Here is a 26,328-nt window from a genome sequence, read left to right on the forward strand (position 1 = left end):
GTCTAACGCAATTCCTGAGTAAACAAATGTATTCTTCCAGATCTCAAAACACTGAGAATTAGAGGTCGACCGATAATTTTTTTCAACGGTGATACCGATTATTGGAGGATCAAAAAAAGCCGATACCGAATAATCGGACAATTTTTTTTATATATGTATTTAATAATAATAATGACAATTACAACAATACTGAATGCACAATGAACACTTTTATTTTAACTTAATATAATACAAAAATAAAATCAATTTAGTCTGAAATAAATAATGAAACATGTTCAATTTGGTTTAAATAATGCAAAACAAAGTGTTGGAGAAGAAAGTAAAAGTGCAATATGTGCCATGTAAGAAAGCTAACGTTTAAGTTCCTTGTTCAGAACATGAGAACATATGAAAGCTGGTGGTTCCTTTTAACATGAGTCTTCAATATTCCCAGGTAAGAAGTTTTAGGTTGTAGTTACTATAGGACTATCTCTCTATATACCTTTGACTATTGGATGTTCTTATAGGCACTATAGTATTGCCAGCCTAATCTCGGGAGTTGATTGGCTTGAAGTCATGAACAGCGCTGTGCTTCAAGCATTGCTAAGAGCTGCTGGCAAACGCAGTAAAGTGCTGTTTGAATGAATGCTTACGAGCCTGCTGCTGCCTACTACCGCTCAGTCAGACTGCTCTATCAAATCATAGACTTAATTATAATATATTAAACACACAGAAACACTAGCCTTTGGTCATTAATATGGTCAAATTCGGAAACTATCATTTTGAAAACAAAATGTTTATTCTTTCAGTGAAATATGGAACCGTTACGCATTTTATCGAACGGGTGGCAACCCTAAGTCTAAATATTGCTGTTACATTGCACAACCTTCAATGTTATGTCAAATTAATTACCGTCTTTGTTAGGAAGAAATGGTCTTCACACAGTTCGCAACGAGCCAGGCGGCCCAAACTGCTGCATATACCGACTCTGCTTGCACTGAACGCAAGAGAAGTGACACAATTTCCCTAGTTAATATTGCCTGCTAACATTAATTTCTTTTAACTAAATAGACACGTTTAAAAAAAATATGCTTCTGTGTATTGATTTTAAGAAAGGCATTGATGTTTATGGTTAGGTACATTTGTGCAACGATTGTGCTTTTTTCGTGAATGCGCTTTTGTTAAATCATCATCCGTTTGGCGAAGTTGAAGTAGGCTGTGATTCGATGGTAAATTAACAGGCACCAAATTGATTATATACAACGCAGGACAAGTTAGGACATAGTAATATCATCAATTATGTGTAGTTAACTAGTGATTATGTGAAGATTGATTGTTTTTTAAAAGATAAGTTTAATACTAGCTAGCACTTTACTTTGGCTCCTTGCAGCCACAAGGTCGTTTTGATGCTGCACTTGTGTAACAGGTGGTCAGCATGCCACGCAGTCTCCTTGTAGATTGCAATGTAATCGGCGTCCAAAAAGGCCATGCCAATTAATCGGTCGACCTCTACTTAGAATACACTTCAGCATTAAAAAGGCAGTTCGGAATAGTTTGTGCATATATTATGACAACATTTTGTGCCGTTTTTGTTCATTTTGGACTTCAGCTGTTTGGGCACACAACCTTTTTTATCGAGTTAAGTTGAATTCGGTAGCCGAAGTCTACGCCCGGTAAACAGTAGGGGTTATTCAATGAAACCGGTTGTCGTTCACCAAGAGACGACTCATCCTCATGCACATTTTCTGACGTGAGAAATACTGCACCAAACATTCTAGTCTGATGCAAAATTGCACGACTATGATCTCCTCGCCAACAACGTCTAAATGTATGTATTATAAGGGAGTATGCAAGCACACTAGTTTGTTCGGTTAGGCGCCAGCCAAACTGAAGCATGCTGACGCCTACTCCTTTAAAAGAACTTCGCTTGAAAAACGAGAGAAAAAAAGCGCCAATAGTACCGTTTGTCCATTTTGAGACGCCGTAGCCTGTATACACTTTTTCAAAATAGTCAGAATTGATCTAACTCAAGAAATCTGCAAGTATTTTACAGCTAGTTTCCTGCAATTCGAAACATTTTGCCATATGGTGGAGAGAAATGTTTGCAATTTTTTATATAATATCTGAATGAGACTAACAAAATCAATGCGGCAATTCAACCATGATACAAACATGTAGCTGACATGGGCTAACTGACTGACCATCAGTGACTAACATAAGAGAAACTGTTGATGCACAACCACATTTCTATATTGCACCTTGTGTATTCTACTATTCTAACTCTCAAAGGTAAGTTGAGACCCGACTTAGCTTAGAACATTTTTTTATCCGAGGGCCTTCAAAAGGGGGGCTTCCAATTGCCCATCCATGTTCTAGAGGGTTAGGCCCGAAGAAATAGACTTAATAGAATGGACGTATTCCATTGGAATACGCAGAATAACCTGAAGAGCAGGGCAGGTATGGTGGCTTTATGCAACGCCTACCTCTGAATGAATGGTGTTATTCGCAATGCATCTCTAAGGGGAGTGTGTGTCTGAGCAGGGCATGTTGACGCCAGCTGAACTTGGCCACTGTTAATGTTAACCCTCCTTGCTATCTCTCGTCCTCCCTATCCATCTACCCTTCTCTGTTACTCTTGGCTTCCGCTCTCGGTCTACCGCTTATTCTCTCCCTTCTCTCTCTCTATCACCACATCATCCTTTGTCTCCGTTCTCTTCCAGGGGGTCCATAAATAATGAAGTACACACACACAGTTACACACAGGTAGACAGCAGGGGAAAGTAGGTCAGCCCATCTCACCTGAGAGAAGGGTTAAAAACAATGTTTGGAACACACACACACACACACACACACACACACACACAATGGATCCAAAGTCAACTCAACTGACAAAAACACCCAAGTGGGAACATGCACAGGCTAAAACTTGCAATTCATTCACACACACAGGGAGTATAATCAATATTAACTATCCTAACCAGAGTGGATTCTATGACACATCAACCTGAAGATACAAGGGATTACACAACACACAGCAGCTACATAGAGGACTGTTCAGGTGACTCATCTGAATGTAATACCATGCACTTCCATGTTCCCTCTACACAGATGCTGTATGTGTATCTGGGGGTCTACGTGGAGAACAGACAGTTATGTATTCCTCTCATAAAATGAACATACACTGGTTTTCACCCAGAGGACAGTAACAACGGTCTTCTCTCTGACACATTCAAATCACTTAGCTACTGTTGTCGTGTACTAAACTGCCAGTTGAAGATGGTGACCAACATAATATCATGATGCATCATGTTTCTTGTAGTCAGAACGGTCATAAATCAGACTGGCGCACAATGTTCTAGAGTAGACAACCTAACAGTCAGTCATAAGATTAGCTACAATACACAACTATTAGAAAAAACCCGCTTTATGACAAGGCCCTTAATTGTCCTGACAATGCTAGCAAATTTTAGGTAATGTCGTGATTAGTCTTCAGTAGCTTGTCAATGGGTTTACTTGGCTAGCTAGCATAACAAGCTAACCTTAGTTAGCCTACCTATAGCGGTCTGTACCTACTACTATACACATTGCTAGCTATTTAGGTACCGTGTTATTGCAAAATTCAATATGAATTAATAATATATAGAACACGTATATTATGTTTAACACACGGTTGGATCATGTTAGCTGTGACCTAGTTAGCTAACTTAGCTACTTAAACATGTCTTGCTGTCACAAGCTAGCGCTTGTCAGGTTTTTAAGGTGCTCTTTGACACAAGTCGTCTTCTAAAACACGGCCATAACTAATGGTAGCTAGCTACTTACGATTGAATGCATTTCATGTCTTGTATCCAGTATGCAGGGTGCTGAACCAAACATTGACACTGATATTTGTTTTCCGGTATCTTCCCGACTCCTATCTGGAAGATTCACAATCTGACGCTTTCCTATCGGTGGACAGCTTTTGCAGTGGTTTGGTGCCATCATGCGATCATATAGTGTAGCTACAAATACGACAAGGTACTAATGTAAGTGCAGGTCAAATTTCATTAACAATTTTTTGGGGATAGTTATGTTTTTCTAGAGGGAATCACATGCTTTATTGCGGGGATAAACAGTTTGTCAAAAATTGTGACAATACTAGTGGTTTCTAAACAGCATTGTCGACCAACAATGCACAGACTCCCACAGTCATGATTTGCAACACACACCAATTATACATACATTTTAAATAAATTACCTTTGAAACAGTCGACCAGTATAATTCAAAACATTTATTTTGATAATTACATTTCCTCCAATGGTTATAGCATGAAATGATTCAATATGCTTTTTCATGTACTCTAATCACAAAATAACTATCTTTATCCAGCTGGAATGCTAAGGCATATGATGACAATCAGTGAATACAGAATGGCACTGACTGACCATGCGTGATTGAACATGGTCAGACATTTTAGTACTTACCATTTAGAAGAGGTCCTAATACCCCAAAACTGTACATATAATTGAATTAACTGTCAATACATGTAGACATGGTATGCATGTACACTAAAAAGTTACCAATACACAAAACAATTCAAGCGGTATTATCACATATTGCCTGGAAACCTGACATTGAATTTTATGTCGGGCAGAAACAACCGTTTGAATCAGGAACGTTTCCTCTCATGACCTCTACAAGCCAGAATGTTGAATAAAATGTCATTTGAATGTACTTTTCTTGTTGTCCATGCGGTTGGTCCTTTTGCAGGTAGGAATGTGAGACAATATATCCACAGGAAAGTATAATTCCATCAACTTTTCAAAGTGCTGCTATTGCTTCCAGATTTAGATCACCTGAAGCATGTCTACGTGCCAAGCTCGTGCACAGCTTCACACGGTTCTGCGCATGCTTCAGGTGATAGAAATCTCAACGCTCTACCAGTGCTTTGAAAAGTTGATGTAATTTCACTTTCGTGTGGATATATTGTCTCACATTCCTAACTCCAAAAGGACCAACCGGTAAAGTACTTTAAAATATTTTATTCATCATTCTGGCTTGTAGAGGTCATGTGAGGAAACTTCGTGATTCAAAACGCTCATTTCTGCCTGATGTAGTATTCAATGCAATTCAACATCAGGTTTTCAGGAAACACATACTAGTATGACCCAGTTAGTTTCATGTGCTGTATTAGCAAAAAGCCTACAGTATTAAAAACCCATGAATGACAGTGACAAAATGTGATTGAATGGTTTAAATACATCTTGACTCGTTATAACCTTGCTTTGCCAATAAAGTAACCATTCTGCTGCTACCCGTAACCAACCGTAAAGAAAACGTCCTATGAGGGTAGGATCGGCAGCCTTTCACCAGTCAACTCTTCGGCTCGACTGGACAGCACTCACATAGAGCTCAGTCCAAACACTGTTGCCCCTTTTAAAAGATCAAATACCAAACTCATCAGCTCAGGACAACCCTAAACCATGACATTGGGAGTGGTTCAACAGTCCAACAACTTGGGGGTTTAGGGTTATCTAGAATTGTAGCCTCGGACAGCCTGGCTGCACTACCCCTCCAATCCTAGTGGTGGCGCTGTCTCTATATCCAGCCCTCCTTCTGGGTGTTCTCCAGTACCTCCTCATACAGCCAGCTCTGGGTGAACTCCTGGGACTTATCCACCAGTTCAAACAGCTGTTTGTACTCCTCTGGGTAGACATGGCCCGTCAGTACATCCTCCTGCAACCCCATCTCCTTCAGCAGCTTAGGACCACTGTCTGGACTCCACATACTGGGAGAGAGAATGAGGGTGAGAAAGAGAGAGCAGACTAGATTATCAATGTGGCCAACAAGGATCATATTTAAGTTTGTACAGCACTCACTTGAAACGGTCTGTGCAAGATCGTGTATGTGTGTGTGTGCGCGTGTTCCACTCACTTGAGCCGGTCTAATAGCCGGGCCTTCCTCTTGGCCAAACATTGTTTGACCATCATGACCAGGGTGGCTGCATTGGAGGGGGTCAGCGAGGCAGAGAACAGGTCCTTGCGAGGTGTCATTCGCACCAGACACAGGTTGTCATTAGGAAGCTGGACGGAGGGGGAAACGACAGGGTTCAGACCTTGTGTGTGTTTTGTAATGGTTGTAGCTAGGCCGGTACAGCACGCTTTATAGAAGAGACTAACTCAATAGCAAAGATCATAAAATATAAAGCACACAGAAGAGCAGAACTAGCAGTTATCCAATATTTGTAACAAGTCTCCAATATGCAGTACATGACATATTGTCTTTCACTGTATATTCAAACACAGGAGGATCTGACAAAGTGAATGTTCCATTATGATGCTGGTAGAACAGTGCATCCTTACTCTGCTCTTTGGAATGGCCAGCTTGTACTTAGAAGAAGTCACAAACGATGCCCACGGCTCCTGAAAGAGAACACACAGAGAAAAGCGTCTGTTAGAAGAGACACTGTCAAACCTCTGTGACATCTGCTCTCACCGCTTATTTCCATTCCTCCAGTTCTACCTTTACTAACACACACACACACACACACCCTAATCATCCCACCAGGTATATCTACTTCTCTCCCCCTCCCGCTTATTTCCATTCCTCCAGTTCTACCTTTACTAACACACACACACACCCTAATCATCCCACCAGGTATATCTACTTCTCTCCCCCTCCCGCTTATTTCCATTCCTCCAGTTCTACCTTTACTAACTCACACACCCCCCAATCTTCCCACCAGGTATATCTACTTCTCTCCCATTCCTCCAGTTCTACCTTTACTAACTCACACACCCCCCAATCTTCCCACCAGGTATATCTACTTCTCTCCCCCTCCCGCTTATTTCCATTCCTCCAGTTCTACCTTTACTAACTCACACACCCTAATCTTCCCACCAGGTATATCTACTTCTCTCCCCCTCCCGCTTATTTCCGGTCCTCCAGTTATAGCCCTTCCCTCTCACCTTGTGTAGCAGTTCGATGTGGCATGCCATCTGCCATAAAGCTCCAAACGCTCTGTAGTTCAACATGTCCCCTGGCTTAGCCATTAGTTTCTATGGGAGAGAAAGAACAAAACCATCCACACCATTGTTAAAACACTACTGCATTTCCTCTCAGTGAGTCTGTGTGCGTGCACTCACCAGGTATTCCTTCTCACTGATGAACATGTTGAGCTCTACTCGTCCGTAACGGTAGATAGAGAGCCGATCAAACAGAACATACAGTAGCTTCCACAGCTGACTCCTCTCAATGCGCTGGGGGAATATACCAACCACCTTCACTGGAACCTCTACACACACAGAGAGAGTTAATAAACACAGGATAGTTTGTTCTATTGTGGTCAGCACCTTTTCACCAGGTCAAATTCCTGGTATAGATTAGGGATGCAACGGTACAGTATGTTATCGAACCCTTCAGTACGCCCCCTATGGTTCAAGACGCACACATGAACCGCGGAATTATGGTATGCCTGTCCGTATCCAAAACGTGCTTATTGCGCTGCAGACTACACACACATTGTACATTCCGATCCACACGTGCCGCTTGGGGCCGTTAGGGGGCTCCTGAGGGCTGACAAACTTTACTCCACAACAATGTCTCAATGTGGCAACCGCAGTGACCGCAACCCCCTCCCCCTTAAACAACCAATGACGATTTGCAATGACGTCTCAGTAAGAAACCTCCCTAAAGGGGCCCCACAAAGAGATGGGAAACAAAAAACAACATTTTGGATTCAGTGTTCAATACGATGACGAGGGTAAGAAGACCGTAAACAAACAAAGTACAGTCTGCAAGCATTGCTTTGCCACTGTCGGCTACTTGAGTGGAAACACTAACATGATGTGTCATTTACGTGGCCATCACCCAGCCGTATCCCTTGCAGGTGGAGCTGGAGCAAGGAGAGTACACTCGTTAGCCAAAACACAATCTCTCACTGCTGCCTTCCAACAACAATTTGCGACAAATTCAGAAACTAAGAATTAACGAAAGCAGTGGGTGGGAGTATTCATAGCAGCCCTATTCGGTGGTTGACTCGGATTTTGTCACCTGAATTTTATTAGCCGTGTTCCAATTTACCCTCCCGCACACATTTCAGCAGCAAAGTAATTCCCAAACTCTATAACACAGAGAGAAATTGAAAAGGAATTGACACAGACACCGGATCTAGCTCTCTCCAGTGATAGTTGGACATCCAGAGCAACGCAAAGCTACCCCTCTCTGACGGTTCACCGTGTACCGGAAGCTACCTCTCTCTGACGGTTCACTGTGTACCGGAAGCTACCTCTCTCTGACGGTTCACCGTGTACCGGAAGCTACCTCTCTCTGACGGTTCACCGTGTACCGGAAGCTACCTCTCTCTGACGGTTCACCGTGTACCGGAAGCTACCTCTCTCTGACGGTTCACCGTGTACCGGAAGCTACCTCTCTCTGACGGTTCACCGTGTACCGGAAGCTACCTCTCTCTGACGGTTCACTGTGTACTAGATTGGGAGATGAAGAGCTACAGGTTGTCAAAGCTAAGAAGCACTTTTAATTTGAACGTTTTTCTCCCCTTGATTTCATACAGCAGAGACAGAAACCAGGCCTAGTCAGTCATGCTGCCATTTTTCTGAATGGAAAGTTTGATTTGTCTTTAGGCAAAAATAAAGAGTTCATTGTTTAAAGGGTGATGGGTTTTAATTTTTTTTCTTAAATATAAAAAGGTACCGTTGCCAACAAAGCGTGATACATACCGAACCGTGGGCCCACTGTACCGTTGCATCCCTAGTATAGATGTACTTGGTGAATAAAGGGGAGTCTGATAATGTGTATTTGTACGTCTTTTCCCTGTGTGTGTCTCACCATCGGTCCAGTTTGCCTCTGATATGCCCAGGTCAGTGAACAGTTTGTCAGAGTACATGGCTGGAGGTCTCATGCTGCCTCTGCCCATAGGGTCCAGCTTGAAGAAATCACAATGGACCACCTCCAGCTGATCATCCAGAAGACACTCCAGAGCCTACACACACACACACACACACACACACGAATGTTGGTACAATGAAGATGTGTAGACATGTAACTCTCCTACTGAAAACAACTCTGGCCCGAGGCTGGGTAGACTCACCTGCAGGTCAGGTAGGAAGGACTTGTCTCCCTCTAGCGTCACCACTCTCTGAGCTCCAGCATTCAGCAGAGTCCTAGTCAACACCCCTGGGCCTGAGACACACACACATTCTAATGAACACTCCCATTGTTACTGACCACACACACAAACCTCTCTCATTGTTACTTACAACACAAATCTGCTGCTGCTCTGTGTTATTATCTATGCATATAGTCACTTTAATAACTCTACCTACATGTACATATTACCTCAACTAACCGGTTGACACATTGACTCTGTACCGGTACCCCCCCCCCCCCCCCCCCCCCGTATATAGCCTCGATATTGTTATTTTACTGCTGCTCTTTAATTATTTGTTACTTTTATTTCTTTTAGGTATTTTTCTTAAAACTGCATTGTTGGTTAAGGGCTTGTAAGTAAGCGTTTCACTGTAAGGTTGTATTCGGCTCACGTGACAAATAACATTTGATTTTAAGTCCCAAATGACATAGAACACACAGACGCAGCACGTACCTGGATTACATTCAAATATAGCGGCCTTGCTGTCCTCCAGGTCAGGTCCTAGGTGGTGAGTGACCAGTTTGGCCAGGGCTGGGTCTATGATGAACCTTCTGATGGTTCTACAGAGCTGAGCCCTCTGAGTGTTCTCCTCTACCTCCCCTAGGTCCAGGAAGTCATACCTGCCCAGCGGGCGACTCTGGTCCTAAACACACGACAGACACATCAACAAACATTCTCCTTTCATCTTCCCTACTTCAATGAACACTCCCCCCTCTTCCTTCATCGCTCCATCCAGCCTCAACCCAGGACTATGTCAACCCAGGACTGGCCACCACTGGCGTAATGCAGTTTCTCTGAACCCCCGCAAAGTCGCTGTTTGCTACCACCCAAATAAAAATGTTAACATGTCAGCCACTCACAAAGTATTAAGTATACTGCTCACTGTCCGTGGTGCTGAAATTGTGACATGCCTATGCGGCTGCATGTGTATTGAATTAATGATAGGCTTTCTGTGGTGCCAGGGTATGTCTAGCCTTGCTTTAGCTAACGGATCAATGTTTCTTGGTAGGCCTATTTGGTTGCCATTTTCTCAAGTTAAGCGTAACATTTCACAATTCTATACATAGGTGTTGCAATGCTGCCATTTTTTTAGTGCTGGCAATAATGTATTTACTTGTTCAGTAATTAAAAAGTTGGAAATTCAAACACTGCAGATTGTACCTGAACCTAATGTTTTTGCCACAACCTGTAGGTCGAGGTTGCTGGCCCAACTGTTTTCTATACCGAGTATTGGAAACTCTGGCACTTATATCCATTGCGCTGCACACTATTTCAACTCAGTTGATAAGGGACTCAGAGATAAGGGACTGTTGATATTGCAACCATACAACTCAAACCGAGAATTGTTATCCACTAAAGATGACAATCTGTTTGCATCTGCCTATTTATTGGCTGTCCAGTATTCAGACGACCTGTCCCCAGAGCATCCTATACAGGTAATCTTGTTCAATAACGTGCTGAGGCCAGCAATTAAGGAGAATGAGAGGCTCAATTAAAGATGCTTCAAATACAGCAGTTCTGCAACACCACTCTCTTCTGTTTCCCTGATGCTGCAAGTTACCACAGCCACAAAGTCAAAATTGTCTATCTCATTAAAATTCATGAAAACATTATTTGTGGTCTTGATTTAGGTTAGCCATAAGGTTAGCAGTGTGTTTAAGTTTAAAATCCAATTTCAAGAAGAGAAATTGTAGAAATCTGCTGGCTTTATGTCTGTGGCAACTAGTGACTACCAGTTTTGCCCCTAGAGGTCATACGTAGAACCATATCTGGATTGTGAACTCACATCACTTTAAATGTAAAAAAATAAATAAAGATATTTTAAACGTTAAGAGAAATTATACATTTGTCACGTCCCTAGTAAGTAGCATTAGGCTCTCGGTCTGATGTGCTTCTGAACACCTGAGTAAGCACCACTCAACGCACTGGCGCCGTCGTAGCCTTGACCACTTCATATGTTCACCGATATACTCATTCTTCCAATCAGTTGAATTTTTTCATTTCTCAAGACCTGAGGCACTTTTTCAGTCACATTCCTGTAGCCCAAGAAACACGTAGCTTCCTAGTTGATACGGAAGATAAAAAGATTTACACGGGCCCCCAGAGCTCGAGCACAACTGTTGTGCAAAACCAATAAGACATTGTTAACAAACACAAACCCAGTAGCTTTCCCACAGTTTTGAAACAACTGGTTTGCTGTTGTTATGGACACATTGTTACTTGTCCATAAAACACCACCGGTATCTCTACCTGGACAGAGACAGCCACAGCAGACAGGTTCCTGTGGGTCGGGGCTGAAGAGGGGGATGCCCGGTCTGTTCTAGCCTGTTGGGGCTGTGGCCGGCCGGGGCCGACGGAAAGCGAGTCCAGGCTGAAGGTCCGTCTCTGGAGCAGGACCCTGGGGCTACAGGGAGAGGCAGGCTGCTTCAAGGTGGGCCTAGCCCTGGGGTGGCAACATGCAGACCGCACCGCTACCACAAACAGTTTACTTGCCTGAGTGGACATGGCGGACAGATGACAAGAGGAGGGATGATGGTCACAACCTGTGAATGATGAAGAAGAAGCAGAGATTTGGAAGAGCTCTGAATAAGTGTCTATGGTTAACACTACATATTATTCTGGATGCAATAGTTTGGTTAGACACCACTCAATGGGAACTTAGTTTACTATTTTAGTTTACTACTAGTTTACTAGAAAAAAATTCATGATAGCCACAGTTGATGGGGACCAGCGTACTGTCAACAAAAACATGTCCGTGAAATACGACACTTTACAGAATGTGACTAGCTAGTTTACACTCAAGCCCGACACCACGTGTCTTGACATTATTTCTCAACGTTAAATTATGTTTATATACACTTGGTGATGTTGAGTGAATAATCTGATTTATCGTCGAATTGGATCGATAACTTTGGAAGTAAAGTAAGCTAGTTACTAACGTTATATCAAAAGCTGAGGTAGCCAGCTAGCTAACTTTAGCTAGGTAGTTAGCTACCTATATACAATGTTAGGTAGGTAGCTAGCTAGCTAGCTACATTAGATACCAACCTAAACGTTTATTTTAATGTTCTTCTGCCAAACAATTTTGGATATGGCTATCGGCCTGGATAGGTATCTAGCTTACACGTTCTGCTCTGCAACGCTACGTTTAGCAAGTAAGCTAGCTAGCTGGCTAACGTTAGAGATATATCTGGCAAGCTGATCATCAACAGCAAGTATGATACATTGCGTCAAAACTGGGCTTACTTTATCTCAGATAGATCGTCGTTTGTCCTGATGTTGATCTTATTTTAATCTAAAGACAGCTTCCATCTCCCAGAATATTGTAAAAATGCAGTGACATTGAACATGTTGACCCTCGTTGATTTCACAACGCACATATTACAGTGATGGTTTTACGTCACTAGCAAGCGACGACGCAAAATAAGAGATTGACAGCACAGAGAGCCAATCTTAATCAAAAATGTGTATAACCACGCCTACTTTTTGATCTCACCGTTTCAATTGGTTATTTTTTTTATTCCTCCCTTTAATTGGTGTTTGTATTCTAATCGGGTGGTTAATGAGATCAAATAACATGTTTATAACAAATACAAAAATATGTCTTTAAACTAGCATAAATAAAACGCTTAGTTTGTGCATGTAGACTATTTGCATCACCGGTGTTTTGGTGATTAGATCATTGCGTCGACCGAGCAGCAAGCAGCAGCAAGCAGCAGCAGCGTCTACGGAAGTCACAGCTTTGCTATATGACTTGTACAAGCACGTTTCTTGTACGCTTATTCCCGTTTTCGCCGCTTGTGCTGTGTGTTTCCTTGAGTATAACTAGCTATTTGTAACTATGGCGAAGGTGGATACCTCCTCTAGCAGACCTTATCACATTATTATTTTCGGGGCTTCGGGTTTCACCGGGCAGTTCGTGGTTGAAGAGGTGGCCAGGATTGTGTCGGAGGGCCCGAATGGGACGCTGAAATGGGCTGTGGCTGGGAGAAGCAGACAGAAACTGGACAAAGTTCTAGAGCAGGCCGCCGGAGCCCTCGGTACGTAACGTTACTGGCCTCATTGACATGTAACCTTAGCAAACTAGCTAATACAGTTTGTTACACATTGAATTAGTTAAATCTGGATATGTCAAGACAGAGAGGATCTTTGGTCTAGTTAGCTGACTGACACCATTGTGCATTGTCATTGGATTTCACAGAGGGATTCAAGGAAGTTTGCTAGCTGGGTGTCACACTGTGTGTCTACTGTGTCGTGCCAGTGCCAGCCAGCAAACTCACCTGATCTAACTTGGAACAAGGAGTCACTGTATCAATTATAATTTAACCTTGTTTTGACCAAGGATGTTCTGCACTTGCATTGCACTCAGTATGCCATAGACTTCGAAAAAAATATAACTCAAGTGCACAGACATAAATGTATATATTAATTCCATTACTTTACTTTAGATGAGTGTGTATTGTTGTGAAATTGTTAGATATAACTGCACTGTTACAGCTAGAAACACGCATTTCCCTACACTCACAATAACATCTGCTAAACATGTGTATGTGACCAATAAAATTTCATTTGATTTAGTCACTTATGTGTTTCAGTAGTTGTGGTTGCTGGAAATATGTTGTTAGACCAGATAGCTTACACTCTACAAAGTTGCTCTACGCAACACTTAATACATTCAGTCTTAATTCAGTTTTTGATTAGTGAGTGGCTGGCTTGCCAGGAAAGGGATGGGTTCTAATAGGGTTGAGATTAGGAGAATGGAGCTGTTCTTGCTGCCCTCCTGGGATAGCCCTCGCCAACAGCTGATGGAAAATACCCCAACAGGGTTTTAGCCTCTACCTTCCCACCCCTGGCCTCAATGGTGACTCTGTCTACTGCTCTAAAGCCGTGGCCAGGTTGCCATTTTAGACACAATTGTCATGGGTTATATGGCAAAATAATACGCATTCTCAGGTACTTTAGAGAGTTCGTTTGGAATATGCAACAGACACATAGCCTAGTTTGGCACTTGTGTACATTGTGACTGCATTGTTTTGTAGTCGTTCATCCGTCTACTGACCCCTTGTTTTTCCTCCATCATTGAGATTTCAATCAGGCAGTATTTTCCTATCTGTTATGGCTATGTCAAGTATATGGCACAGCATTCAGTGTGTGCATTCAGTGTGTGCATAACTTACAGCAGTTCATGTTTGGTAATTACAGTAGGCTAGTAGTGTACCGCATATAACTTATACTGGGGGCTAATGCAAAACTGCACAGGAAAGATAACTGTTCATGATACTCTTCAAAGGTACTTTATTGAACCAGAATAAAAAAGGCTGATTATATTAGGTTTTCTTTTAGTCCTCATTCAGACTAATTTTCCAAGAGGTGACACACTTTAACACTTAGAAATCTATCTGGACTAGATTGAAGGAAACAGTGACAGAGGCTTGGGGGTAAAAACAGATAGCAATGTTGTACTGTGAACGATAGGCTACACATACAGAATTCAATTCAGGGATCTGCCAAACATGGGTCAGCCACACTGGCCCACCCAATTACATTTTGGTCACTGAGCTATTTTAAACCAGATCATTGTTGTACAATATATTGTAGTTTGTTCAACACATAATGAAGTGTGTTGTATTTGTAAATATGTTAATAATATAATGGTGAAATGACCGAGTCCTCTGCTGTGTATTTCAGGTAAGCCAGAGCTGAGGACCGCGGTGGAGGTCATTGTGGCTGATGTGGGAGAGCCTGATTCTCTGGCCGCCATGTGCAAACAGGCTGTTATTGTTCTCAACTGTGTGGGGCCAGTAAGTACTGACTGTGGAGATGCCACACAGCACACACACACACACACACACACATACTGTAAGTGCTGCAGAGACACAATGAGTGTGATTGTCAGAAATGAAGAAGGATATCAATGCTGCCTCTTCCATTGTTAGAATCCAGATATTAGTATGGAAGAGTGTTTTGATGTCAGACCTGATCTCCACTCTGCCCTCCTGTTGTGCCATGGGGCTGCAGAATGTGGTCTGATAGCAGTGAGGACATGACTTTGCAACTTGTGAAACGCCAGCAATGATGACGGTGGCGATCACCAGTGCACCTTGTACTGTATGTCAGCACGCATACGCACACGATTAGCCAGTCCAGAGGAAAAGGATACCTGTGACTGTAACATGAGGTGGCATAGTCCAGTATGTATATATGTGTGTGTTCATACACACACATTAAATATTTTTTTCTCTCAAACTACACACAATACCCCATAATGATGAAGCAAAAACAAGTTGTTAGAAATGTTTGCAAATGTATAAAAAAAAAAACTGAAATATACATTTACATACGTATTCAGACCCTTTACTCAGGACTTTGTTGAAGCACCTTTGACAGCAATTACAGCCTCGAGTCTTCTTGGGTATCACGCTACAAGCGTGGCGCACCTGTATTTGGGGAGTTTCTTCCATTGAGCTCTGTCAGGTTGGATGGGAAGTGTTGCTGCACAGCTATTTTCAGGTCTCTCCAGAGATGTTCGATTGGGTTCAAGTCCAGGCTCTGGCTGGGACATTCAGAGACTTGTCCCGAAGCCACTCCTGTGTTGTCGTGGCTGTGTGCCTAAGGTTGTTGTCCTGTTATAAGGTAAACCTTCACCCCGTCCTGAGTGCTCTGGAGCAGATTTTCATCAAGGATCTCTCTATACTTTGCTCCATTCATCTTTACCTCGATCCTGACTAGTCTCCCAGTCCCTGCTGCTGAAAACATCCCCACAGCATGATGCTGCCACCACCATACTTCACCGTAGGGATGGTGCCAGGTTTCCTCCAGACTTGATGCTTGGCATTGAGGCCAAAGAGTTCAATCTGTTTCTCATGGTCAGAGTCCTTTAGGTGCCTTTTAGCAAACTCCATGCAGGCTGTCATGTGCCTTTTATTGAGGAGTGGCTTCTGTCTGGCCACTCTACCATAAAGGCCTAATTGGTGGAGTGCTGCAGAGATGGTTGTCCTTCTGCAAGGCTCCCCATCTCTGCAGAGGAACTCTGAAGCTCTGTCAGAGTGAACATCGCGTTCTTGGTCACCTCCCTGACCAAGGCCCTTCTCCCCCGATTGCTCAGTTTGGCAGAGCACCCAGCTCTAAGAAGAGTCTTGGTGGTTCCAAACATCTTTCATTTAAAAATGATGTAGGCCACTGTGTTCTTGTGGACCTTCAATGCTGCAGATATTTTCTAGTACCCTTCCCCTGACGTGTGCCTCAGCATAATCCTGTCTAGGAGCTCTACGGACAATTCCTTCGACCTCATGGCTCGGTCTTTGCTCTGACATGCACTGTCAACTGTGGGACCTTCATATAGACAGGTGTGAGCCTTTTCAAATCATGTCCAATCAATTGAATTTACCACAGGTGAACTCTAATCAAGTTGTAGGAACACCTCAAGGATGATCAATGGAAACAGGATGCACCTGAGCTCAATTAAGTCTCATAGCAGAGGGTCTGAATACTTATGTAAATAAGTTATTTGTTTAAAAAAAAAAAAATGTAAAACATGTTTTTGCTTTGTTATTATAGGGTATTGTGTGTAGATTGAGGAAAAACAATTTAATCAATTTTAGAATAAGGCTGTAATGTTACAACATGTGGAAAAAGTCAATGGGTCTGAACTTTCTGAATTGTTTTTATTTGTATTTTACCTTTTTATTTAACTAGGCAAGTCAGTTAGGAACAAATTCTTATTTTCAATGATGGCCTAGGAACAGTGGGTTAACTGCCTTGTTCAGGGGCAGAATGACATATTTTTATCTTGTCAGCTCAGGGATTTGATCTTGAATCCTTTCAGTTACAGGCCAACGCTCTAACCACTAGGGTGTGTGTGTGGTTTAGGAATGTCCTTGTTTTTGAAAGAAAAACACTTTTTTTTTTTGTTGTCCATTTTTAAAATAACATCAAATTGATCAGAATTACAGTGTAGACATTGTTAATGTTGTAAATTACTTATTGTAGTTGGAAATGGCAGATTCTTTAAAATGGAAAATCTACATAGGTGTACAGAGGCCCATTATCAGCAACCATCACTCCTGTGTTCCAATGGCAAGTTGTTAGCTAATCCAAGTTTATAATTTTAAAAGGCTAATTGATCATTAGAAAACCCTTTTGCAATTATGTTAGCACAGCTGAAAAATGTTGTACTGATTTAAAGAAGCAATAAAACTGGCCTTCTTTAGACTAGTTGAGTATCTGGAGCATCAGCATTTGTGGGTTTGATTACAGGCTCAAAATGGCAAGAAACAAAGCACTTTCTTCTGAAACTCCTCAGTCTATTCTTCTGAGAAATGAAGGATATTCCATGCGAGAAATTGCCAAGAAACGGAAGATCTCGTACAACGCTGTGTACTATTCCCTTCACAGAGCAGCACAAACTGGCTCTAGCCAGAATAGAAAGGGGAGTGGGAGGCCCCGGTGCACAACTGAGCAAGAGGACAAGTACATTAGAGTGTCTAGTTTGAGAAACAGATGCCTCACAAGTCCTCAACTGGTAGCTTCATTAAATAGTACCAGCAAAACACCAGTCTCAACGTCAACAGTGAAGAGGCGACTCCGGGATGCTGGACTTCTAGGCAGAATTGCAAAGAAAAAGCCATATCTCAGACTGGCCAATAAAAATAAAAGATTAAGATGGGCAAAAGAACACAGACACTGGACAGAGGAAGATTGGAAAAAAAGTGTTATGGACAGATGAAATTTGAGGTGCACAAGGAAGAACATTCGTGAGACGCAGAAAAAATGACAAGATGCTGGAGGAGTGCTTGACGCCATCTGTCTAGCTTGGTGGAGGCAATGTGATTGTCTGGGGGTGCTTTGGTGTTGGTAAAGTGGGATATTTGTACAGGGTAAAAGGGATCTTGAAGAAGGAAGGCTCCATTTTGCAACGCCATGCCATACCCTGAGGATGGTGCTTAATTGGAGCCAATCTCCTCTTATAACAGGACAATGACCCAAAGCACAGCTCTAAACTATGCAATAACTATTTAGGGAAGAAGCAGTCAGCTAGTTTTCTGTCTATAATGGAGTGGCCAGCACAGTCACCGGATCTCAACCCTATTGAGCAGTTGTGGGAGCAGCTTGACCGTATGGTACGTAAGTGCCCATCAAGCCAATCCAACTTGTGGGAGTTGCTTCAGGAAGCATGGGGGGGGAAATCTCTTCAGTTTACCTCAACAAATTGACAACTAGAATGCCAAAGGTCTGCAAGGCTGTAATTGCTGCAAATGGAGGATTCTTTTTTTTTTTACAAAAGCAAAATTTGAAGGACACAATTATGATTTCAATTAAAAATCATTATTTATAACCTTGTCAGCGTCTTCACTATATTTCCTATTCATTTTCCAACTAATTTAATGTATGTTTTCATGGAAAACAAGGACATTTCTAAGTTACCACAAACTTTTGTGTGTGTGTGTGTGTACAGTTGAAGTCAGAAGTTTACATAAACCTTAGCCAAATACATTTAAACTCAGTTTTTCACAATGACTGACATTTAATCTTAGTAAAAATTCCATGTCTTAGGTCAGTTAGGATCACCACTTTATTTTAAGAATGTGAAATGTCAGAATAATTGTAGAGCGAATTTTTTATTTCTTTCATCACATTCCCAGTGGGTCAGAAGTTTACATACACTCAATTAGCATTTGGTAGCTTTGCCTTTAAATTGTTTAACTTGGGTCAAACATTTCAGATAGCCATCCACAAGCGTCCCACAATAAGTTGGGTGAATTTTGTCCCATTCCTCCTGACAGAGCTGGTGTAACTGAGTCAGGTTTGTAGGCCTCCTTGCTCGCACGCTTTTTCAGTTCTTCCCACAGATTTTCTATGGGATTGAGGTCAGGGCTTTGTGATGGCCACTCCAATACCTTGACTTTGTTGTCCTTAAGCCATTTTGCCACAACTTTGGAAGTATGCTTGGGGTCATTGTCCATTTGGAAGACCCATTTGCGACCAAGCTTTAACTTCCTGACTGATGTCTTGAGATGTTGCTTCAACTTATCCACATAATTTTCCTTCCTCATGATACCATCTATTTTGTGAAGTGCACCAGTCCCTCCTGCAGCAAAGCACCCCCACGACATGATGCTGCCACCCCGTACTTCACGGTTGGGATGGTGTTCTTTGGCTTGCAAGCATCCCCCTTTTTCCTCCAAACATAATGATGGTCATTATGGCAAAACCGTTCTATTTTTGTTTCATCAGACCAGAGGACATTTCTCCAAAAGTACGATCTTTGTCCCCATGTGCAGTTGCAATCTGTAGTCTGGCTTTTTTATGGCAATTTTGGAGCAGTGGCTTCTTCCTTGCTGAGCGGTCTCTCAGGTTATGTCGATATAGGACTCGTTTTACTGTGGATATAGACACTTTTTTGTACCTGTTTCCAACAATTGTTGGGAAAATGCAGATGTCCTAACCGACTTGCCAAAACTATAGTTTGTTAACCTCTCTGGGATCATTTGGGACGTGAGCGTCCCACCTCGCCAACAGCGATTATGTTAGGTCAGCACCTTGCCACAGAATACCATACAACCATTTTCCAAAGAAGGAGCGGTGTCAAAAAATAGCGTTAAAATTAATCACTAACTTTTGATCTTCATCTGATGGCACTCCCAGGACTCCATGTTAGACGACAAATGTGTGTTTTGTTCGATAAAGTTAATCTTTATGTCCAAAAACCTCATTTGAAATTGGCATGTTATGTTCAGAAATGCATTGTCTCAAACAAACATCCGGTGAAATTGCAGAGAGCCACATCAAATTGCATAAATAGTCATCATAAACATTGATGAAAGATACAAGTGTTACACATAAGATTAAAGATAAACTTCTTGTTAATCCAGCCGTTGTGTCCGATTTCAGAAAGGCTTTACGGCGAAAGCACACCTTGCGATTATGTTAGGTCAGTGCCTAGCCACACAAAACCATACAGCCATTTTCCAACCAAGGAGAGGTGTCACAAAAGTCAGAAATAGTGTTAAAATGAATCACTTACCTTTGATCTTCATCTGATGGCACTCCCAGGTCTCCATGTAAGACAATAAATGTTTGTTTTGTTCGATAAAGACCTCCTTTTTGTTCACGTTTTAGTCCAGTAACCCAAATGCACAAAGTCAAAGTTCCATTAAAGTTCTTAGAAACATGTCAAACGATGTATATAATCAATCTTTAGGATGTTTTTATCATAAATCTTCAATAATATTCCAACCGGACAATTCCCTTGTCATTAGAAGGGAAAGAGAACGAGCGTCGCACTCACGGCCATGCGCGAGACTAAACCAATGTCTTTCAGCTTGACCACTTGTTGAAACAGCTCTTATTCGATCCCCTTTCACAATACAAGCCTGAAACAACTTCTAAAGACTTGACTTCTACTGGAAGCCTTAAGAAGTGCAAGCTGACCCCACAGACACAGGATATTGGATAGGCAATCACTTTAAAAAAAAAAATACAAACCTCAGATTTCCCACTTCCTGGTTGGATTTTTCTCAGGTTTTTGCCTGCCATATGAGTTCTGCTATACTCAGACATTATTTTAACAGTTTTGGAAACTTTAGTGTTTTCTATCCAAATCTAGGATATGCATATCCTGGCTTCTGGGCATGAGTAACAGACAATTTACTCTGGGCACGCTTTTCATCCAAGCTGCCCCCTATCCCAATGAAGTTAACAAGAAATTTGTGGAATGGTTGAAAAACAAGTTTTAATGACTACAACCTAAGTGTATGTAAACTTCCGACTTCAACTAAGAGTTTTTGCTGTAGTAACAAACACCACCACCTTAGTGAGGTGTCATATTTTAGATGATAATGCTGTGTGTGTAGTACAGGTTCTGGGGTGAGCCTGTGGTGAAGGCATGCGTGGAGAACAGCGCGCACTGCATTGACATCTGTGGGGAACCCCAGGTAAGACAACGCAACAACAAAGTCACCAGGCCTCAACCCCTAATCAACCCTATCACTCCCGTAGACCAGACAGGGCTTGATAGGTAGAAACAATATCTCACACACACCATTAAGTTAAATGGGAAGGTTGCTGGACACCATGCTGTCCTCTTAAATATTTCAGCCTACCCTGCCTGTTTTCTCTTCAACATCAATAAAATCACATGCTCAACCACTGCAACAGCCCAATACAGAGGTGTGTTTGTGTAGTTCCTAGAGAGTATGCAGTTGAATTACAACAGCCAGGCAGCTGATAAAGGAGTGTACATCGTGGGGGCTTGTGGCTTTGACTCCATACCTGCAGACATGGGAGTCCTCTACACCAGGGAACAATTCAAAGGTGTGTTTGTGTTAGTTTACTTTATCTGTATGTGTGTGCTCTCCATTGGGTGTTTGTCACATTTGTGTGTCTCTCGCCACAGGGACACTTACAGCTGTGGAGAGCTTCCTGACAGCTAGCACAGGACCTGAGGTAAGACTCCATTACCCATAAACCCTCACACTGCCCCTGCCTCATCCTTGTAATCCCTGCTTCATCCTTGTAACATTATTAGGTACAATCTTGATTAAAGAATGTTTGTTGATATTCGGTTGTCTCTCTCTGTCTCAGGGTGGATCTATCAATGACGGGACATGGAAGTCGGCCATCTATGGTTTTGCTGACAGCGGAAAGCTGCGGAGCCTCAGGAAGAAGTTTGGACACAAACCTCTCCCTGTGGTGGGCTCAAAGATCAAACGCAGGTACAGGGACCTGTGTGTGTTTGTGTGTTTGCTCGTGCATCTGTGTGCATGTTGGATAACGTTACTTTCTATTGTTTGTTTGTGTGAATAGGAGTGCCCTGTTCTATAGTAATGAGGTTCAGCAGTATGCAGTCCCGTTCATGGGAGCTGACCCCTCGGTGGTGAAGAGATCTCAACGCTTTCTCCTGGAGGAACACCAGGAAACACCTGTATGTCACACAAATACACTACATACACGCACGCACCGATCAATGTGTATTCTTGATGTCATGAGCACAGTGCCATTTTGTGTTGTGGCTCTAATGTTCAAACTTAGTTTTGAAATGGAATGTATCCTAATAAATGCTAGTGTGGATAGGATATCAGAGTAATGACTTGAATACTGTGTGCTACAAACTTTGTTACAAGGGATAATTGAGTACATTTTGTTTATGTAAGCCTTATTTATGTTTAACATTTGTAAGGATGAGACATGGGGCCTGTTGAGGAAAAGTCCATGTTTAAGAACCTCGCCTAAATACCAAATCCCCCTCTCGCCCCTCCATTTGCACGTTCCCGCGAGCCTCTGTCCTATGCACAACCATGCCAAAGCTTAGGGAGTGAAAATTGAGGGTGTAGAGCACGTGTCAAACTCATTCCAGAGGCACGAGTGTCTGCGTGTTTTCTCCTCCCTTGTACTTGATTGATGAATTAAGGTCACTAATTAGTAAGGAACTCCCCTCACCTGGTTGTCTAGGTCTTAATTGAAAGGAAAAAACTAAAACACACAGACACTCCACCCTCTGTGAAATGAGTTTGACACACATGGTGTGTAGGGGCTAATTTAACCTTCCGATAGTCACTTCAGCCAGGCCATCAAGGTTGTCGTCTCAAGAGCAAAGTGCACCGCGATATGTTTGGATTTGTGCAATTTAATACAAAAGAATGGAGAGGGGTGCCTAATTATGTCACATACATTTGTTTGTCTAATTTCAAGGCTTGACAAAAGTAACAAATGAAATGCCTCCCAAATTAAAAGTTTAACTATTTTATATCTTGTAAAACAACAGGGAATTTCATGCTGTTTTATTTTTTAATTGAACGATTGTGTCCAGTCATTGGTTTATTGATCCCCTCGCCACTCTCTGGAATTCACCCTCTGAGTTTTGTCAGCAACATGTGACAATGGAGGGCCCTTCCCAGTGAGTTGGTAGGGACAAGTGGGTGGTTTGGGAGAGACCTCTGTTTGACCTTTGTCTGACCCCAGGTCCAGTATGGTGCATATGCAGGAGTAGGAGGTGTGGCCAACATCGTCAAGATGCTATTCGCCGGGATGATGTTCTGGTTCCTGGTCAAATTCGACTTTGGACGAAACCTGCTGATTAAGGTGAACTAGGACACACTGACAGACACATTGTTATAGACACACACACGGAAAACCTAAAACCTGTCTTTCTCTTCTGTATTTAGTTTCCAGAGTTTTTCTCCTTTGGTTTCTTCTCCAAGGATGGACCAACCAGAAAGCAGGTACAGTTTTTGCATCTCTTGAGAGATGTGTATTGTTAAAATGTATGAGTAACATCTACCTGTATGTTGAACTTTAATTTGTTTGTGAAATTGACATTGATTGGTGTGTTTGTCACTCAGCTGGAGGTTGGTCCTTCTAGTCAATGATTGGTGTGTTTGTGTGTGTCTCAGATGGAGGGTTCATCCTTCCAGTTTGCGTTCTATGGAGAGGGCTACACTGAGGGACAGGACCCCAGCCAGGGACGACCCAACGCTAAGATCCGCACACTAGTCCAAGGACCAGGTACTTAAATACACACCCACACAAACACACTAGTCCAAGGACTATTTATTAACCCCTACTCCACCTAACCTGCGGCCGCTGCTGGGTTGAACACAATGCTTCTCTCCCTGTTTCAGAGGCAGGCTATGTGGCCACGCCCATCGCCATGGTACAGGCTGCCATCACCATCCTGAACGAACCCACAGCCCTCCCCAAGAAGTGAGTCACACACACACACACACACACACACACACACACGCATACAACCAGGGTACTGTATTACATGCATTTTCTTTCCCTCTCTCCCGTTCTGTCGCTCTGTTTCTCTCTTTAGGGGTGGTGTGTACACCCCAGGAGCAGCTTTTGCCAGAACAACGCTGGTGGAGCGCCTCAACAAACATGGCATCCAGTTCTCTGTCATATAATGTGTGACCTCTTCTGACCTGACCCCTGACCCCAGGTCATCAGTATTGGCACTTCACTGGTGTTCTCACTAGATGGTCATGCTGCAAAGAGAAAATTGGCTATATCAGCAACATCTTAATTAGGGTTAGGCTGAAGGTTAGATTTCTCCTTCCTTCTAACTTTGCAGCATGGCCCGATAATGACCACCCTCTGTCTGACTGGGACTGTAGAGTCTTTTAAGAGACCGTTACTTTATTGTCAAATAATGTGGCCTCGGCTTTAATAAACTCGCCAGCGGTAGTGCAGTTTGTGTAGAGTAGGATACAAATGCCTCTTCTCCCCTGTGTGTGGGGTGGGTGTTCCATGCCTGTGTGTGTGGGGTGGGTGTTCCATGCCTGTGTGTGTGGGGTGGGTGTTCCATGCCTGTGTGTGTGGGGTGGGTGTTCCATGCCTGTGTGTGTGGGGTGGGTGTTCCATGCCTGTGTGTGTGGGGTGGGTGTTCCATGCCTGTGCGTTTCATGCCCGTGCATGTGTTTTTCTTTCTCAATAAAAAGCCTGACTGCATTGTTATGGATGTTCCGGTAAGTTCTATGTCCTTTCTCTGTTCAATACCTGTTTAATTTTCAAGCACATCGTCAGAAACCTACCTTGTTTCAAGAGAATCAGCACTTATGAACGGTTTCAGAAGTTCTTCCTTTGTGAACCATAGTGTGCCGTAATCAAACATCGTTTTGCTGGATCTGTTTTTAAGGAATGTGCAGCAACATTACTTACCTGAGATCGACAAAGCAGTGCTTGCTGCTTGTAAGAAATAGGTGTTTGAGTTCAAAACACAGAAAGATGGAGTGAGGTGTCTTCTCTGTGTTTCACGTGTGTGTGTGTGTGTGTGTGTGTGTTGGGGAAGGTTTTGTCCTTGTTCTGTTTGCCTGCTAGGGCTATAGTTCTTCTCTACCTGGCCAAATAAAACCAAGACTACTGAAGTCAACCAACCTTGTGTCTGAGTCCTGACTTCACCAGTAAGGGTTTAGTTACACAGAAAATATCAGAAGGCCTGGTCTGACAACTCTTGTCCAGGAGGAGGGGCAGTATGCCTACCTATTCTGTCTACAATATCTACAATTGTTTCAAGTCTACTGTGCATGTAGTACCTTGGCACTAAGGGCAAAAAGTTGTTTTCAGACCTGTCTGTCCAGTTGTAACCTCCCATGTATTATTAATTAAGGTGGTTTTCTGATGTGTCATCCAAATGAACATGTGCTTCCTGTGCAAACTTAGACGGCTGAATGATGATCTGTTTTACAGATGTTTTATTAAGCCTGTCTTAACATTTAGTGAAGTTGCCTGGTTTTGCTCCCTCGTGGGCAAGTCAGAATTCCCAGGACTACAGAGGTGTGCAGGTCAGTGGTACAATTGTAGGGAAGGCCCAAAAGGCTGTGAGACATTTACAAAGATTGCACACGTTAGAGGGTAAAAACAATCATTTTGGATCTCAAACACCCACTGGACAATGAATATGCAGTACTGTCATCAGGGTTCAGACTCCAGTGTTTATGTCTTAAAACCAAGAGAGCCACTAACAGTATGGCTTTTATATGAAAGTGTACTTGTGACTTATGTATCTTGTATACACTATGCAGTGGAGTAAAGTAACTAAGTAAAAATACTTTGAAGTAGTTTGAGGGTTGTAGGGCACACGACCAGGGAACTATTGAAATTAAAAACGTTAACTTCATGTAAAACCTTGTGAGATGAAAATGGACATACTAAAGGGTGTGGAATATAGAGGGGTAGTCAGTGGACATTCTGAACCTTGTTTGAGTCCAGTAGGTCACATGACCAAGGAGCTATTGAAATGTGAAAGTTTGAAAAATATATAAAATCGTGTGAGATGAAAATGGACAAACAAAAGTGTGTGCAATGTATAAAGCTTGTGAGTGGATATTCTGACAGCAGGTTGAAGGTCACATGACCAGAGAGCTATTGAAATTCGAAACAATTAACCTCTATGGGCTAGGTGGGACGCTAGCGTGCCACCCGTGGTGCACTCCATCAACAGCAGGTGCATTTCAAGAGCGGCAAATTTGAATCCAAATAAATGTCAAAATTCAAATTTTTCAAACATACAACTATTTTACACCCTTTGAAAGATAAACATCTCCTTAATCTAACCACGTTTTACGATTTCAAAAAGGTTTTACGGCGAAAGCATAAATTTAGAGTATGTTAGGACAGTACATTTACAAGAGTTGTGTGTAATGTTTTGTCAAGTCAAAGACAGGGTCACCAAAACCATAAAACCAGCTAAAATGATGCA

General features: G+C 42.5%; 3 protein-coding genes across 6 annotated transcripts in view; 1 reads left to right on the top strand and 2 right to left on the bottom strand.

Annotated features, from left to right (window-relative positions):
* Nucleotides 1-3,946, bottom strand: part of LOC145864064 (uncharacterized) — a 29,273-nt gene extending 25,327 nt beyond the window's left edge. For 2 of the 4 annotated variants that reach the window (XR_014382652.1, XM_082969145.1), the window contains exon 1: nucleotides 3,802-3,945. Coding sequence is in view for 2 of the 4 variants with exons in the window: in XM_082969145.1 (XP_082825271.1) it covers nucleotides 3,802-3,855 (54 nt within the window). In the remaining 2 variants the exon portion in view is untranslated. Of the gene's footprint in view, nucleotides 1-3,801 lie in introns of all 4 variants that reach the window. The other 2 variants (XM_082969165.1, XM_082969124.1) reach the window with 2 other exon arrangements.
* Nucleotides 3,947-4,230: 284 nt separating this feature from the next.
* Nucleotides 4,231-12,555, bottom strand: tfb2m (transcription factor B2, mitochondrial). Its single transcript, XM_014141551.3, has 10 exons — nucleotides 12,375-12,555; nucleotides 11,379-11,671; nucleotides 9,582-9,771; nucleotides 9,069-9,160; nucleotides 8,807-8,960; nucleotides 7,105-7,253; nucleotides 6,928-7,017; nucleotides 6,322-6,381; nucleotides 5,894-6,042; nucleotides 4,231-5,747 (listed from the first exon to the last, which is right to left on the bottom strand). Exons 2-10 carry the CDS (start codon nucleotides 11,631-11,633, stop codon nucleotides 5,558-5,560), a joined length of 1,329 nt encoding a protein of 442 aa, XP_013997026.1. The 5' UTR covers nucleotides 11,634-11,671; nucleotides 12,375-12,555; the 3' UTR covers nucleotides 4,231-5,557.
* A 43-nt stretch (nucleotides 12,556-12,598) lies between these two features.
* Nucleotides 12,599-25,003, top strand: LOC106569909 (saccharopine dehydrogenase-like oxidoreductase). The gene is made up of 12 exons (XM_014141677.3): nucleotides 12,599-13,168; nucleotides 14,817-14,929; nucleotides 20,981-21,061; nucleotides 21,311-21,440; nucleotides 21,523-21,572; nucleotides 21,711-21,841; nucleotides 21,933-22,050; nucleotides 23,088-23,207; nucleotides 23,291-23,347; nucleotides 23,519-23,630; nucleotides 23,747-23,828; nucleotides 23,944-25,003. The coding sequence occupies exons 1-12, from the start codon at nucleotides 12,970-12,972 to the stop codon at nucleotides 24,032-24,034; spliced, it is 1,284 nt and encodes a 427-aa protein (XP_013997152.1). The 5' UTR covers nucleotides 12,599-12,969; the 3' UTR covers nucleotides 24,035-25,003.
* Nucleotides 25,004-26,328: the final 1,325 nt, after the last annotated feature.

Source organism: Salmo salar, chromosome 01, assembly GCF_965601325.2.
Source record: "Salmo salar chromosome 01, fSalSal1, whole genome shotgun sequence".
NCBI classification, from domain to species: domain Eukaryota; kingdom Metazoa; phylum Chordata; class Actinopteri; order Salmoniformes; family Salmonidae; genus Salmo; species Salmo salar.